Below are 15953 nucleotides of genomic sequence, written 5' to 3' on the forward strand. Positions count from 1 at the left end.
ATAAACATTTGTACAGTGAAGGCACGCCTACTGTGCAAAATGTAAACGTAAAAATGAGTCAAGGACATATATAGTATGAGAACAATGACTTTTATTGAGTTTGATCGCCTTCTTTTGTGCTGGTCAGCGCTTTAGTTTTGTCTTTGTTGGACGTGTGCTGGTTTCATGGAAATGTCGGTGTGTATGCACTGGCAAATCTATGCTTACACATTCACCCTTCGTGTTTGACTTATCTTTCATCTATGTCATGATTCAGTAGACCTTGTTAAACCTTACTGGCATTAGCTTGAGTTACTCCACATCTGTGTATGTCTGCAGTATGAAAGGTATGAAAGGTCCAGATCAAGTCAAGCTGGTGTGATAGCCGATAGTTCTGTGACACAGTCACAAAGGCTTGCAGAAAGCTTAAACAGGGATTAAACTCTTCGAACCATTCTTCTCCCAGGAGGAATTACTCTCTGCTGTTTCTCCGTCTTTCACTATCGCTCTGTCTCCTTTCATTTCCCAGATGATGATTTAGACTCTGCTTCCCGACACACGGTAATCCCTCTGTGAAAAGACCCCGTGCTTCCCACCGTGCAGAAATCAAAAATGTCATCTTGTCATTGATTCATAGCTTTTCATTGAATTTCTTTACTGATCTGATCTGTTATAGAAGCCCAAGGGAATTTTATTACTACATTGTACTGCAAAGAATCGCAGTCTTACTGTATCACCCAGACTTCTTGCCTTTAACTGTAAACACCGGCATATTCAGGCTGTTTGTATACATGTGGGTATGATCTGGCAGAGAGAGTTTTTAAGATCTGTTAAAGTACAAAGCTGGAATTTCGTACTTTTGCCTATTTGCGCCTGTTTTGAAAATACATCATCCTAAACAGCAATTTCTCAGTGTGATGCTATGAAGCTTTTTTGATTTGGGCTTTGGGTTTGTAACAACGTATGGTCAGTAATGCTACCCTTTTCAGCAAAGTATATTTTAGGTAGTCTTTATTTTAGTGGAATTAGTACAAAAGGATGGTCTTGAACTTGTGAATATTCAACTTACATTATCAGGATCTTAGAGACAGGTAAAGAAGTTCTTATGATTTTCTACAGCCAAGCCACATTTCTGATTTTTTGTAATATCACTTAGATTTTACATTTTATTTGGACACGCTCTGGAAACTAACAAAGCAAGCTAGCAGAACTACAGTTACACACTTAGCTAGCTGCTATCGCTAACTTTGATATGGGTGAGCTGTAGTGTTTGACTGAAGCTCAGGTGGCAATAATCCTCTCTGCCTTAAGTCTTGTGACTCCCGTGTTCAGACATGAGAAAACATGCCAACAACGAGCTCTGTATTGTGTTGTGAAGCTGTTTTTCTTAACCATGGAAATAATTGTGTCGTCTCCCTCCACGGAGGAGGTTATTTGTTTTGGCAGTGTTTGCGTGCGTGTCATTTTGTCTATAAATACGATCGTTTGCAAAGTTTTGAATGAATTCTGAGAGGACTGCTCTCACTTTAAAATTCCATCGGCCTTTCTTTCAAATTGACCCCACAATGTCAATCTTTAAAGAAAGAGAGAGAAGTGGCTGCCTACTGTAGTCAGTTAGAGAACTGTTGTTGTATAATATGATATAATAAGCTCAAGTTATTAATTACAAGCTGAAATTCTGCACTTTCTGCATATTGATTGTTTAATTTAAAATCCACTGTGGTGTTGTACAGAGCCCAAATTACAAATCTCATTTCTATTTTTAGCCTATTTTTTTTTGAGTGGTGACTGTGGGTTTATTTTGTATTTTTCTGTGTCTATACAGACAGATGAAGGACCAATCAAAGAAGGTGGCCAACCTGAAGCACAAGGAGCAGCTGGAAAAGAGCAGGAATGCCCAGATGATGGAAGAGGCCAAGAAGAGAGAGGACAATCTGAACGAAAGCTCGCTGCAGATAAAGGTATGCAGGGGGAGGATGAGGAAGCAGGGAGGAGAAAGAGAGCTGTAGAAAGTTGGAGGGGTGAAATGAGAGGGTGAAAAAGTTTTTCCCCTTCTCTGTGTCCTTTGAATATTTTGTGCTATAACAACACTGTATCATCATAATGTGACAAGGAGCAGCCTAAGGCAATGTCAAACTTTTTCTCACACACACACATATGATGCAGCTCTCAGTCGGGGAGTGTGTGAGAGGGATAACTGAAGAGGATAATTGACAGGGAGAGCAGATAGAAGATGGAGAGAGAAGAGGTGAGGAGATAACAAATGGTGGGAAGAGGGGAAAAAGTTTGATAAAATAGGTGGAGAGGTGATTAGAGGAGGAAGAAGAGAGCTGCCAAATGAGTGCTGTGGGGTTTTAAAATGGTTCCTGGGATCTGGAAGCTACCCCCCCCCACCCCCCAACTGTGCTGGGCGTGTCAGATGAACATATGTGGGGTGATTACTCTGACTTTGGTTTTCTTCATATATCTGCAGAATGTAATTTTTCTTTCAATTCACTTTTCTCTCTTTATAATTTCATCCTTTCTTCCTACCATTCCCACACACCCCCTCTCCTGTCCATCTTCCTCCTCCTCCTCCACTTCCAGTAATTGTTTACCTCAGTGGCCTCTCTGATTATAGGCAGATGAAAATACTCAATGCATATGCGTATGCACCCTCTAGCTATGATTGATCTTTGGTTAAAGGAGTTCAAAAGTTGTCATTCATGTGTATGCGTGTGGTTAGGAGATGAGCTGATGGTTGTGTGAGTCATTCAGACATATGAGACCGCAGTGGTTACAACCATAACTGGTGTGTGTCAGTGCTAAGTCATTATGCACAGCTCAAACAGCACTGCAGACTGTAAATGGAATCTGAGAGTAATTCAGACAATAAATTTCATTTAATACAAATAAGAAGTTTTGAATTAAAGTCCATCACAGTCTGCATAGTTAGACACCAAGTAATGTTGGAACACTGACGAATAAGATTTTCAGCACATGTGTTGGAGATGTTCTGGAGGTTTGTTCATGGCCACTGTAGTGTCCCCTCCCTCTCACCCCGTTCCCAGTAGTTATTCATTCAGCTCTAATTTAACCAGCAAAGTCAGTTGGCTGGCAAGAAGAAAAATAAATCTTATTTTTGGGGAATTGGTGGGAAGTTCATGTTGTCATTTTATAAGAAACAGCTTCATGTGTGATCACAATCGTCTAAGGGAGATGGAAATCAGACTTTCTTGTTTCTGAGTCTTTTATTCTGGTTCTGCAAACATGAATGGGAGGGGGTGTCCAGGATGTTTTAATCTAGGGGCATGCTAAGCAGCTGCTTTTACATAAAATTCAGAGCACGTTGTAATTATATGAGGGATGTCAAACAAAACCAGATGAGTTAGAAATGTCATTTACTCACACATACAAAATTACTAAAAGACATTTGTAGGTACGTTGTGATGCGAAGAAACTTCTGAGTTAAGAAAAGTTATGATGTATATTAATCGACCACCTGCCTAAAAGTGTGGTGCCCATGCAGCTCTGACCCACTGGAGAATGGATCTCTGGTGCTGTGTGGCACCGGGGCGTTGGGAGCACAACCTTTGGGTCCTGCTTGTTGTGGGATCAGACCTCCACGGGTTCTGCTTGTTCCAATTATCCTAGGCCACATGAGCACTTCAGAGGCTTTTTTAAACCTCGGTCAAGCAATTTCTGAGCAGTTTTTGCATCATCCCTAGCCTCATTCTCATCCCATGGGGACATGGCATTTTGACTTTTCTTGCACATCATTTAGTACGTAACAACTGCATGTTCAAAGATGAAGCTTAGCTTTTATACTTATTAGATCCAACTACTCCAAAATAGCTTGGAGAAATTAAAAACACAATCACACAGGCATCTTTGTGAGCCACAAAGATTGCTCTAAACACTCCATTTAATACCTTTTTAATATGATTCAGTTGTTACTCTTGGCTCTGTGTGAAAGTGAGACTTTTATATGGTCATCTCGAGGCACAGGCAGAGCACTGATGCCTCATCTGCCTGCCACAGGAACAGCTTGATTTAGGCATAGGATGGCTAAAGGGTTGCACTAATTCTCAATATAAGACAAATACGATGTATTGTGAACTAATAATAATAACAAATGTAGAACATAGATATGTGAAAATTGTGAAAATCTTCATTTTAAAGCACATATATCTGGTTTTATATATGCCCATCACTCACACATAGAATAGATTTCTATATATATATTCTGCATTTAACATTAAGGGTCCCCAGATGATGAATCCCACTAAGTTTAGTGACTTTATTCTCTATTCCCATCATAGCTACATTTGCAGTTTTGACTGAAAAGTTGCTGTAACTTTTTAATGGATTTGCACAAATTTGGTTCAGACGTTCACGTCTGAGACAAGATTATTTGTTCTAACTTTTGGGATCCCTTTTTTCATCTACTAATACTCTTTTCTTCCATATGTTTGCTTTGTAGGACTCTCTCCGTCAGAAGGAGGAGCGCATTGAGGAGCTGGAGGAAGCGCTGAGAGAAAGCGTTCAGATCACAGCCGAGAGGGAGGTGGTGCTCGCCCAGGAGGAGCAGGCACGCACACAGGCCGAGAATCAAGTACGGTCTCTCTCAGTTTCTCACGCACGCACGCACGCACGCATGAAACTGCATGTATAAGGACCCAAATCTTTCCTTAAACTCAACCCCTATCAGTTATTTTCTCAAACAGACACAAATGTCCTCGCTTCTGAGGATTTTCCTCATTCATTCCTTTACTTTGTGGCACATTTGGACATATGATGAAAAAAACATATGGGCAAACATATTTAAAGCTACATAAAAACTCTTTTTGACATAGCTAAACATCGCAGTGCCAAAAGTGGCTAATGGCAGTAGCTGTACACTTGCCAACTGAGCTCATTCAGGTGTGGCTCTGTGTGTGTGTGTGTGTGCGTGTTTGTCCAGTCACTCTTCATTTGCAGGGGAGGTAAATACATCTCTATTTAAAGAACAGCTTGCATTTTGTCCACTTTAGCCTGCAACACACAAACAGCTTTTTCAAATGAAGCGCGAGCTGACCACTCCAATTTGTAATGTGTTTTATCTATATTGAGGCACTAAGGAAAGCTCATACGGGAGGCTCAGTACGGAAGGGTTTTTGGTGAATTCAACCTCAGACCACAGGGAGTGTGCATATGTGTCGTTCCCCTGGGTACTAGTGACTTAACGAGGCCATAGAGATGGGAAATGTTCCTCAGTGCCTGGATGCGTTTTGACAAGTGGGAGAAAAAAACTGTGTGGGCTGTACGGATGAAAACTGCCCTGAGAAAACACGGTCGGCTGTAGCTGTTGGCAATACGCTGGACTCCATTGTTATTACTCCTGCTAAATGTTGGCTGCCTGTTCTGGCTTTTACTTACCGGACTACTTCTGGACCGACATGTAAAAACGGGCATGCAAACAGATGTTTTACTTTTGAGTTATTTTGCTGACATCCTTGCCCACAGTAAATGTTAATGAGCACCAGAGCCAAACAAGTAGCAGGCAGAGAGATGGAACAGAGGAAAGACAGATCATGGGCAAAGTCAAGCAGATAGACGACACCGGCCTGGGGGGGACACGATACGTTATTATCCGGAATAGTAATTACAGGTGAAATAAGACTTAGCTCTTTCAGATCCATGTGCAAACAAGAAGTGTTGTTTTTATGTTTCAGATTCTAGTCAGGATCGGGAAGTTTTCAAAGGTGCTTAGTGCAACAGAAAAATATGTTTAAGGTGATCTGCACGACAGGTTGAATTTGCCTTTTCATGTAATGATGCAACCAAGAAGAAATAGCATTCTGCATTTAGATATTTAACTCTCTGGGATTTTGTTGCAAGAAACGAACATGTGTGAATATCTGATATTCTAATTAGGAAATGTAGTTTATTGAGTTTTATTCTAAAAACCATTAGCTGGAGCATGGCTCAGGTAGTTGACATTTATTTGCTTTCCCAGCAGTGTAGATGCCTTTTGTGGTGCTTGAACATTAATAAATCTTCATTTTGTATTTTACCAACATGTTATCATACTTGGCAGTCAAATACTGGCTCTCCTGTGTGTTTTCCGTAAGGTCTTTTCCATTCTTTGACACACTGCCCATGGCAACGTTGAATGGTAATAAACTCATCACACAAAGTAAAGAAATCTGTATTTTGTGGAACACCAGCGTGAAGTTGCCCTATGGCACGGGCCCCATCCGGATCACCCGCTGTAGCAGGGTGCTAGCAGCTGCTGCTAATCAGGTGCCAATCAGCCACCTGATTAACAGCACCAGGGGTACCAGAAGCTCAAAACAAGAGTCAATAACAGAATAAGATGTTTGGTTTGTTTGATGGAGAAGTTTTGGGAAGTTTTCCATGGCCACAACCCACAAATACATTTTCCCCATAGATATGGCACCAGTTAAGGGGAAAAAAAACATGCTTTCCAATGGTATAAGACTTACTGCCAAGAAAATTGTTACAACAAATAAATAATCGACCAAAAACATTTCCTTAGTTTTTGTGATAAGTTTAGATACCAGCCTGCTTTTAAGGAATATAAATGTCCACATTCAGGGGTTGGTTGGATGAATGGTGATGGGTTGAATCATCACATGTTTCATTGACTGCACTGATATATTGATGTTTTTTCATTTGGACTTGCTTTTTAGTTTTGCTTTCATTCCTTTAATCAAGATTTAAGCACTAAAAGCTGCATGATTAGATTTAGCAAAAGATTGTGGGTTTATTATTATTATTATTGTTATTGTTATTATTATTATTTTCAGGAGAGACCTAGCCTAGAGGGCGGTAGAAGTTACAGCACAAACAAAAATTAACTCTGCATGTTTAAAAAAAACGTATATTCTGTGTTTGAGTGCGTGACAGGCCGGTCTCACTGGTGAGGAAAGCTTTTTAAAATGCCAAAACAGCAATATTTAATGGCTGTTTTTAACTGTAGGAATTTTTTAAAGCCCTCAGGAACCTTACATTAGTTTTAAACAAAGCTAAGAACAATCATTAATTTAGCTCTTTTCAGTACAGTTCTTTTCACGAACCACAAGAAAAGCCCAAAGCAAAGTTCCTTGGCTAGATTTTGCAAAGCTAATCATCACTCATTGGTCAAACACAATCCTCGCTGCTGTTATTAGTTGGCTGGACTTCGTTCACACAGTGAGGAAGCACCGAAAGCCACAAGTATTAATATTAGGTCAATGGTTTGACGTTTCATCTAAGCAGAGAGCTACAGAGAGAGATGAAGATGGTGAACAAGAAAAGCAAACACATTTTTTCTTTTTTTACAGCAGCATCATTGCTACGTGGGAGACAGGAGTTCTTTCTTTTTAATCTTGATGTGGTTCTTTTATGATTTAATAATTCTTTTATTTAAATTTGTCTTAACATTCAACCTCAAAGAAAGTCCCAGAGTTTAATGGTTGCTTATTTCCTGGAGCAAAAAAAAAAAATTGAAAAAAATTTGCTGCTTAATGTCTTTACTGTAATTTTGCTAAGCTATCACAGTTCATTTGGCTGGAAAAACTTCTAAATGCTACAAGTGACAGCTTTAATTAGATAGAACAGAGGCCATTTAGGCCAGGACAGGGTCCTGGAGAGTGTCCTCGTGTTAAAATGCTTCAGTCGAGAAGGAAGGAGCAAAAAGCGTCAGCGTGTGGTGAATGAGTGGAGATGGCAGCCAAACACTCCTGCAGCCCTCTCCCAACAGCACTAACTCAACCTTTCAGCACAGACATACATGCACATGTGGATGTGGCACTCGCAGACAGTGCAAGTAATATGCAAGACGCCAGACCACATACATGCATACTTATTTCTTTAAATGCACACGCACAAACACGGCAGAAAGAAGTGCTAACTGCTATTTAAACAGTACGCCGGCGCTGCACAGCGTTGCATTCAGCAGGAGCCAGATGGACCCAAGTTTGGTTTTGGAACTGGAAACTCGCCTCTGTTCCCACAAGTAAATTGTAAATAAATATTTTGGTGTTTCTGTTTTTTACAACTGCGTCACTGCAATTAACCTTTCACATAATATATTATAAAATGATGACAGAGGCAGACAATTTCCTCCCTTAATGAGGCCGGCCTGTTCAAAGGCACACACACATCACTTATTATGGGGTTGGCACACATGCGTACACACGCATATGCAAATGCAGCCAAACCAGGGACATTTATATTCGCATCCTGACTCCATATTGGGAGCCATACACACAACTTTTATGTCCAGCTATAGAGACAACACGTGTTTGCATAGTTGTAGGTGTGTGTGTGTGTGTGCGACTGTATGATGAACAGGGTTTTTCCGGCATAAACACCACATAAAAATATTGTTAACTTTTTCTGCAAGACATTAGTCACTACTGTATTTGTGATCGCTGAAGGAAGCTGCGTTTGTGTGTGTGTGTGTGTGTGTGTGTGTGTGTGGGTGACTGAGAAATGAGTCAACAGAATGACACACCATGTCCGTCTCTTCCGAAACCAAAGACAGGCGTCCTCTTCTCCTGCTTCCCGTCTTTTATTAACCACACAATTTCAATTCTTGAACTCAGTGCACCTTCTTCTTTCATTCATACTTTCCTATGCTTAAAATAAAAGCTGAAATCACCCTTATTCACACACGGAAACACTCTCAGAACACTGAAGGGGTTGCTGTCCATTCCCAGCCAGACCTTGTCTCTCCTCGCCCCCTCCCACCATCCCCCCATCCACTAATCGTTTTTTAATGATAATCACGCTTCTCTCTCTTCCTCTCTCTTAACTCCAGGTTAGTATCATGTCCCATCTTTTCCTTCTTACCCCCAACAAACAACCCTCTTCTATTGTTCACTATCTTTCTGTCTTGTCTGAACTAGGGCTGTGCGATATGACCAAATCTCATATAAGAATTCTATCGTCCCGATAACGATATAAATCACAAAAATGTAACATTTTCTGTAAATTCTGTGAATCTCGGGCAGCTCGACTTGCGGGAAGTGTTTCCAGCTGCGCGTCATCTTGCTGGAGTCGAGTGTTTTAACCGATGCATGAAACTATACATTTTTAGACATAAGTTGTAACGGCCGCCGTTTTCTTTGTGAGTGTTTATTACACGGCGTGCTGCGGGGAAAAGCCTGTTCTAACGTTTGAGTCTAAGGTTTATTTTTTAGCACCTGGCGGCTCTTTTTTAATTCTCATCTGTAAAGAATCTGCTCTTTCACGTGATTCAGATTATTTTGAAAATTTTCAACAGGATCTTGAGCTTTATTGTGAAAGGTTTATGTGGAACATACACAAGTGGACACGCGATGCTGTTACCGTCGTTGTTGTTAACCACAACGCATAAAAACAGGCGCTTGTCCGTCCGTGGTGTGGTTATATTAAATATAAGAGAAAGAGAGAACTTTAAGAAATTAATATAGCCACTACAGTGACCATCAAAATGATGAAAAAATATTGCCGTAAACAGTTTATTTTGCGACACCACGAAACAAACGATAGCTTAAAATGACGTTTTTATATCGTCATCCGATATATATCGTTATATCGAACAGCCCTAGTCTGAACTGTATTTCATGTTGCTGCCTGTCAGTGTCTTCCTTCTTGTGCATTTTCCTCTGTCTGGTTGCTTCTCTTTCATCAGCTTAGCATTTGCTTCTTTTGCATTTTTCCTCCCTTTCTTTTGACATCTCTCGCCACAAACAGTCACTTTTCTTTGCTTCCTTCTTTTTCTTCCTTCGGCTTCCTTGATTTGTCTTTGCGCCTATCTTTTCATTACCCTTTGTATTCTTTCCGCCTTTCTTCTAGCAATTCCTTTACTCCCATTTTACATCCTTATGTCCGTCTCCACCTCCTTCACTGTTGTCATTCCCTCTTCTCACATCTCTTTCTCTGTTATTTTGTATGCAGCTCTCTCACATTCCAATGCATGAGTTCATCACAAGCGGATTTAGGTGGTCAAAGGTAACAAACAATCATCCCATGCCTTGCTCGTCTGCTTTTTACATTTGTTCATCTTTTAATTTTAATTGTTTTTATTATATTTCCTCATTTTTTTACAGTAAGTTGTAAATTTATTTTTTTTAAAGCCATTTAACAAAAGCTTTTATTGGATCTGTTCATTTTGATGAGATAACAGATGCAACTTTGATGGAAAGAGAAAAAAGTAGTATTGTATTGATAAAACTTTGATTTGTTAATTGGTAGAAATGTTTTGGGGCATGCATACGGTACACTATGAATTAGTTTTCTTTTTTCAGTGGCCTTATATGGGTTTGGATATGAAGAGACATATTTCAGTCAGGGCCACTTCAGTCAAAAGAAGTTTGTCATTTCCTTCTAATGTGGGGGAATTATGTTGTACTGGCATACGTTGAAAGCCATTTAGGCATAATGCAGGGAATGGATTGGGAGGGAATCTTTAAGAGTGTCAGCTGAGCCTTCAGCTGCTGAAGGTGCGTCAGCTAATGTGCTGGGACTGCAGCTGAGCTTGACTTTGTGGCCTGCCTGAACTAACACTATGCCTTGTCTTTTTTCTCTGTTTTTCTGTTTTTTTGTCTCAGTTCCCGTCTTATTTTTCCGTTCTCATTCCATTACCAGTGTGTTCTTAATTGCAAATTAAATCTTAATGTACTTATGCAAAGCTTTTCTAACTTTATTGATCACTACAAGTCCTTCATACTACAAACCAGAATCACTATCACAAACCTGCACATCGATGACACATACAGCCTTTAAGTCTGTATCTTTCCAAGGACAGGAATAAAACCACAGACTTTGATTACCTTTGTTTCGATCTCCTGAACCTGACACCGGTGTACACAAATGTATCACAATATTAATGAGAAAACAACAAAGAACAACTTTCTGAACTCTGCCTTTCTGCATCACCGTCAGTGCTCTGGAGAGAGACAAAAGGAGAGAATAAGCCAGAAATTAAGATCATAGTGGTGGTGGAGAAGATGCTGAATCCCATTATAAATATCAGTCATAACACGCATTTCTTTATGGTGACTTGTTTGCAGAAATGTTTGAGACATCTTTCTTTACAAGCTAATCTGATGTTCAGAATCCATGTATGCAACCTAAACCATTCATACACATCTACAAATAAACATCTGTAGCCGAAACAGACACATTCATTCATCTTGTGAAAGCAACACTTTGTTTGGCTGTCTGTGTGTATGCGTGGCTCCATAGATTTAGTAAAGATATCCAAACATGTAAAGATTGGATGTGTATACATAACATGGCTATGCAAATAAAACTAAGGGGAAATAAGAAGAGAAGATCTCACTGTCTTTGTGGTTCAGGTCAGAAGAACTTCTTCCACATGGCATGTAATATTGTCTGAGCGCAGCAGTGTTTAAAGTACTATCCAGGGTGCCGTATCTGACTGTAAAGCTGTGAGTTGTGTTTTGCAAAATAAATAAATATGTTATTAAATTACAATCTCAGTATAAAGCAGAGACTACACATTCATTTGGCTGTAAGGTCTCAGAGACAGTGCTTCAAGTTCACTGTTTGTCATTCAGAAAAACAGCGATGCAAGACAAATTTATGCTAATTTAAAACTTTAGAGGTGTGTAGTATATAACTAGGAAAGGAAAGAAAAAGGTTTCCAAAGAGAAAATGTGTGTGCTTGTGTGTGTGTGTAGTGGTTACGTCGCTGAGAGAAATCCACACTGACCTCACTCACATTAAACTGACAAACTGATATATGCCCAGTGAGAGAGTGGGACACAGAATATGTATCAGAGAAGAGCGGGAGAAAGAGAAACAACTGAGACAGGGGAAGGAAAACAAGGAGGAGGAAAATCAACACACAGTAGGTCACATATGCACCGTAATAGACGACACGCTCGAAGACATAAAGACTAATATGTGCAAAAAAAAAAAAAAAGAAAGGCGAGGAAAAAAAAATGAGCCAAAATATTTACACTGTGTTAACTTGTACGTGTCAGGTGGAGGACCTGCTGGTTGCTATGGAGAAGGTGAAACAGGAACTGGAGGTGATGAAAGCCAAGCTGTCATCAACTCAACTCTCACTGGCTGAGAAGGAAGGTCACCTGACTTCGCTGCGGGCCGAGAGGCGGAAGCACCTGGAAGAGGTCCTGGAGATGAAGTAAGAAGAAGTCTTTCTCTCCATCTAACTGAAAAAAATTTAAGCTGTTACATTTGGTTACATTTCGTGTTTCTGTCCTTTCACGCGGCGTACGTAAACGTGCACAATGCCTCATAAAGATTATGTTCATTCAATTTTATTTATTTTATTTAAGTTTTCAGCCACCTCATGTGGCTGCGTTATAGTTTCATCAAAACAGCAAAAAATAACAATATAATGGAAAAATAGTTAATTTACCTCTAAAACTGTAAAAATGTGACCACAACATGAATGAATGGCGAAAATGATTGTGTGGATATTTCTCAGTTTGCACCACCTTATCACATTGTTAAAAATGTCTAAATACATTGTTGTCCCATTGAGCTTTTAAGGCATATTATACAGTGTGCTCTCCAATCATGTCCCTGATCTTGAAAAGCGATGAAAGAGTTCGAAATATTGACCATCCATCCATCGGCTTCCTTTTCAGGAGAGAACCAATCGCACTTACATTCACTCCTGCATTCACACCTATGGGTAATTTAGTGTTTCCAATTAACCTATCCCCACTAACTGCATGTCTTTGGACTGTGGGAGGAAGCCGGAGTACCTGGGGAGAACCCACGCGAACATGGGGAGAACATGCAAACTCTACACAGAAAGACCCCGGCCTGATGGTGGAATTGAACTCAGGACCTTCTTGCCACCGTGCCACCGTGCTGCCCCCCCATTGGGTTAATTTAAATTGATATTAATTCTTTTACATGGACATACTCTGCATGGCTTTAGTTTCTGTGCGGGTTAGTGCTCCTATCTGCTTGGTGGTGTGCTGACTGCCATCCACTGTTGGCAACACACTGACCAGAACCTCATACAAACTCTGAGTATAAATCATTTACCCAGTGAAATGTAAAGTCTTAGTATGCTTTGTGGGAAGCCAGACTGGGAAACCTGCTGCTTTTAGACATATCTCAACATTTTTAAAATATTTTTTTGACTACATCGTTATTTAATAAAAGCGTGGGTCATGTCTCAAATGTCCTAGAAAATATTGATTGCTGTATCATACGTCAATATCTGGTCTGAAAATACAATTCCTAGAGATGTGATTTGTGGTACGTTTTGCACACAGCCGTGCTATGTTATTCTCTTTAATGCAGAGGTTAACGTAAAAAGGCTACATTCAGTTTTAGTTTAACAGTATATAAAGTTTCCAAAATTTCTCATTTATTCTCAGTGCTTAGAATTTAAATACAGAACAATCAACTCTTGATATCTCCAGGAGTCTCTTCTGCTGCTTCAGATTCTATGACTGGTCACATTGACATGATCTTCACCCGGCACCTCATTAACTCTCCCCTCTTATTCCTCCCCCTCTTTCTTCTTTTATCTTCTCTCTCTTTCTCTCCACACTTTAAAATTATATACTTAAGTACTGTGATAATGCAATAACCATGTACCGCTGTAAAGCTCTCGTAATATGATTGATTACATTAACAGACACCTACATAGTCTAACTCAAGGTACGGTTTAATAGATGGGTTTGTAGCTTAAATACAGCAAAGAGGAGTCCCTTCTGCTATTTTATATCCTCACTGAGACCTTACAACAAGGTCCAGTTTAGTGGAACAGTGCACTGGGCTGAAAGAGATGCCAAAGAGACTGTCAGCATGCCCTGTCTATTTAAACAGATTGTGGGACAGTCAACTGTTGGATCATGGGAAATGAGGGCTTCCATTGTGATTTAGTTTTCCTGAACTCCAAGTTTGCATTTTTATTTTTGTTCTTTTTTAGGGAGACAGTGTGTGTGTGTAAGTCTGTGCATGTCCATTCACAGTCCAGGTGAGCAGAGTTACGGACCGTTTTATTGGTGTAGCAATGACTCGTGTGATTATTGCAGGCGTCAGTGAATCAGAATGTGTGGTGTTGTGTTTGCATGAAATTGCATCTGTGTGTGCGCGCACGTGTGCAAGCGCACTCTTGATTGATTTACCGATGTCAAGCCCTGTCTAGCATTTCTTTTATACATACAATGACTTCATGATGAATATTTACGTAACAGGCACAGACGTGAATAGACACACACACACACACGCTTCTTATATCCTGTACACAGAGTTACAAACAGAGAACACACAAACACATATTAACGTCATATAAACACACACATACACGCTGACCACCCCATAAGTATAGAGTACCAGGAGTTTTTCACGGTTCAGAATCGTACTTCTGGGCATGACTACACACAGCAGTAACAGCATGATGACTGAGTGCTGAAAGTTAAAAAAAGAAGTTTCCATTTTACTTGTTCAACGGTAAAAACAAACAAACAAAAACAATCTCCAAAAGTTGATTCTGTTCATCTGGACGTAGCGTTTTGTGGGAGAAACGTTTCGTCACTCATCCAAGTGACTTCTTCAGTCTCAGCTGACTGCAGGTTTCCCCAATCTTATAAACAGGACATTTGCATAATGACTGAAACCAGCCCACTGAAGGAACAATGGGCTGTGAGGTCAGTTCCTTAATCTTAATTATGCAAATTCTCATGACCATTGATCAACAACCACTGACCAAAGCCCACTGATTAATGGCCATGAGTACCATTCACAGAGAGTTGGGGAATGGCTGCAATCACAGCATTGTAAGATGGCGAAAGGCCCCCTCCTCGATTCAGAGATGGTCTTTCCCTTTTCACGTAAATGGCCTCCTTGACTCTGCGCTCAAACCAGCGTTCCTCCCTGTCCACGATGTGTACATCCTCATCATTGAAAGAGTGTCCACTGGCCTGTAGGTGTAAATAGACTGCAGAGTCCTGGCCTCGGTCTTAAAGGTGCACCCTGTTTATGTATTTTCGGTAAACCATACAGACTCCCCTGGGTATAGCCTGCGGTATGAGGTCCGGTCAATAGCCTTGTCTTGTTCTAACTGCTTCAGACAGTCTATCACTGTCTTCCTGTAGCCACTTCCTGGGTCTCGTTTCAGGGGCTCATAAGTATTTTCAGTAGTACAAAAGTGACAAAATTTTATCATGATAGTCTTTCTGGTTTAGCAATACTGTGCACCTACCCTTGTCTGCCGTAAGGATGATAATGTTGTTGTCATCACTAAGTGATGTGAGTGGCTTCCTCTCCTTCATGGTGATGTTGGATGCTGGGGGCTTTGCATTGCTGAGACAGTCCGAAACCTTCGTCCGTAGTTGCTCTGCTTCCACTTCTGCAATATTGTTGTTACGAATTGCTGTTTCTGTGGCTGTGATCAGCTCCACCAAACGCTACGTCCAGATGAACAGAATCAACTTTTGGAGATTTACTTACCTGGATGACTGAGCATGCATCAAGACAACAAAAAGAATTACTGTTAATCAGAGGCTTTAAAGATAAAGATTCCTTTATTTTTGCTATAATATAGGGAAAATCCTTTCTTCCAAAATCCAACGCTCACTTTTGAAATTCACCAGGTTATTGAGACCAGGGATGTCCAACTCATTATACATCGTGGACCACATGCAACCCACTTTGATCTTAAGTGAGTCAGACCAAAGAAACTCGCCTTTCCATCACTATAAGGACGTTTAACTGTGCATTAATTACCTTTTGTGAAAAAACTGAAATTTTTATTGTATATAGTAGAAAAACAGGAACTTTTCTGTCATGTTTTTTTTTATTATTAGATTTTTATTAGTAGAAAAAGTTGGCACACATGTACCAGAAAAACATCACAGCTGAGGAGGGGGAACTTCACTACAAATTACCAGCTAGATTTTAAAAGAAAGAGCTGGCAAGATCATAAGTAATGGCACCGTCACATTTCCCCTTTAATATAAGTCTGACATATAACCTATGGATATATTTGTATTAAATACTGTCCA

The 15953-nt window shown here is 40.1% G+C and overlaps 1 protein-coding gene across 16 annotated transcripts in view; it reads left to right on the forward strand.

Moving 5' to 3' along the window:
• The window catches only part of LOC146499575 (ELKS/Rab6-interacting/CAST family member 1-like), a 148573-nt gene that overhangs the window by 72189 nt on the left and 60431 nt on the right, over positions 1–15953 (forward strand). For 8 of the 16 annotated variants that reach the window (XR_014870445.1, XM_085139069.1, XM_085139071.1 and 5 more), the window contains 4 exons: positions 1805–1940; positions 4442–4573; positions 9889–9942; positions 11943–12103. Coding sequence is in view for 15 of the 16 variants with exons in the window: in XM_085139069.1 (XP_084995195.1) it covers positions 1805–1940; positions 4442–4573; positions 9889–9942; positions 11943–12103 (483 nt within the window). In the remaining variant the exon portion in view is untranslated. The remainder of the gene's footprint in view (positions 1–1804; positions 1941–4441; positions 4574–9888; positions 9943–11942; positions 12104–15953) is intronic. The other 8 variants (XM_085139081.1, XM_085139072.1, XM_085139073.1 and 5 more) reach the window with 1 other exon arrangement.

Source organism: Neolamprologus multifasciatus, chromosome 17 (assembly GCF_963576455.1).
Source record: "Neolamprologus multifasciatus chromosome 17, fNeoMul1.2, whole genome shotgun sequence".
Taxonomy (NCBI): Eukaryota; Metazoa; Chordata; class Actinopteri; order Cichliformes; family Cichlidae; genus Neolamprologus; species Neolamprologus multifasciatus.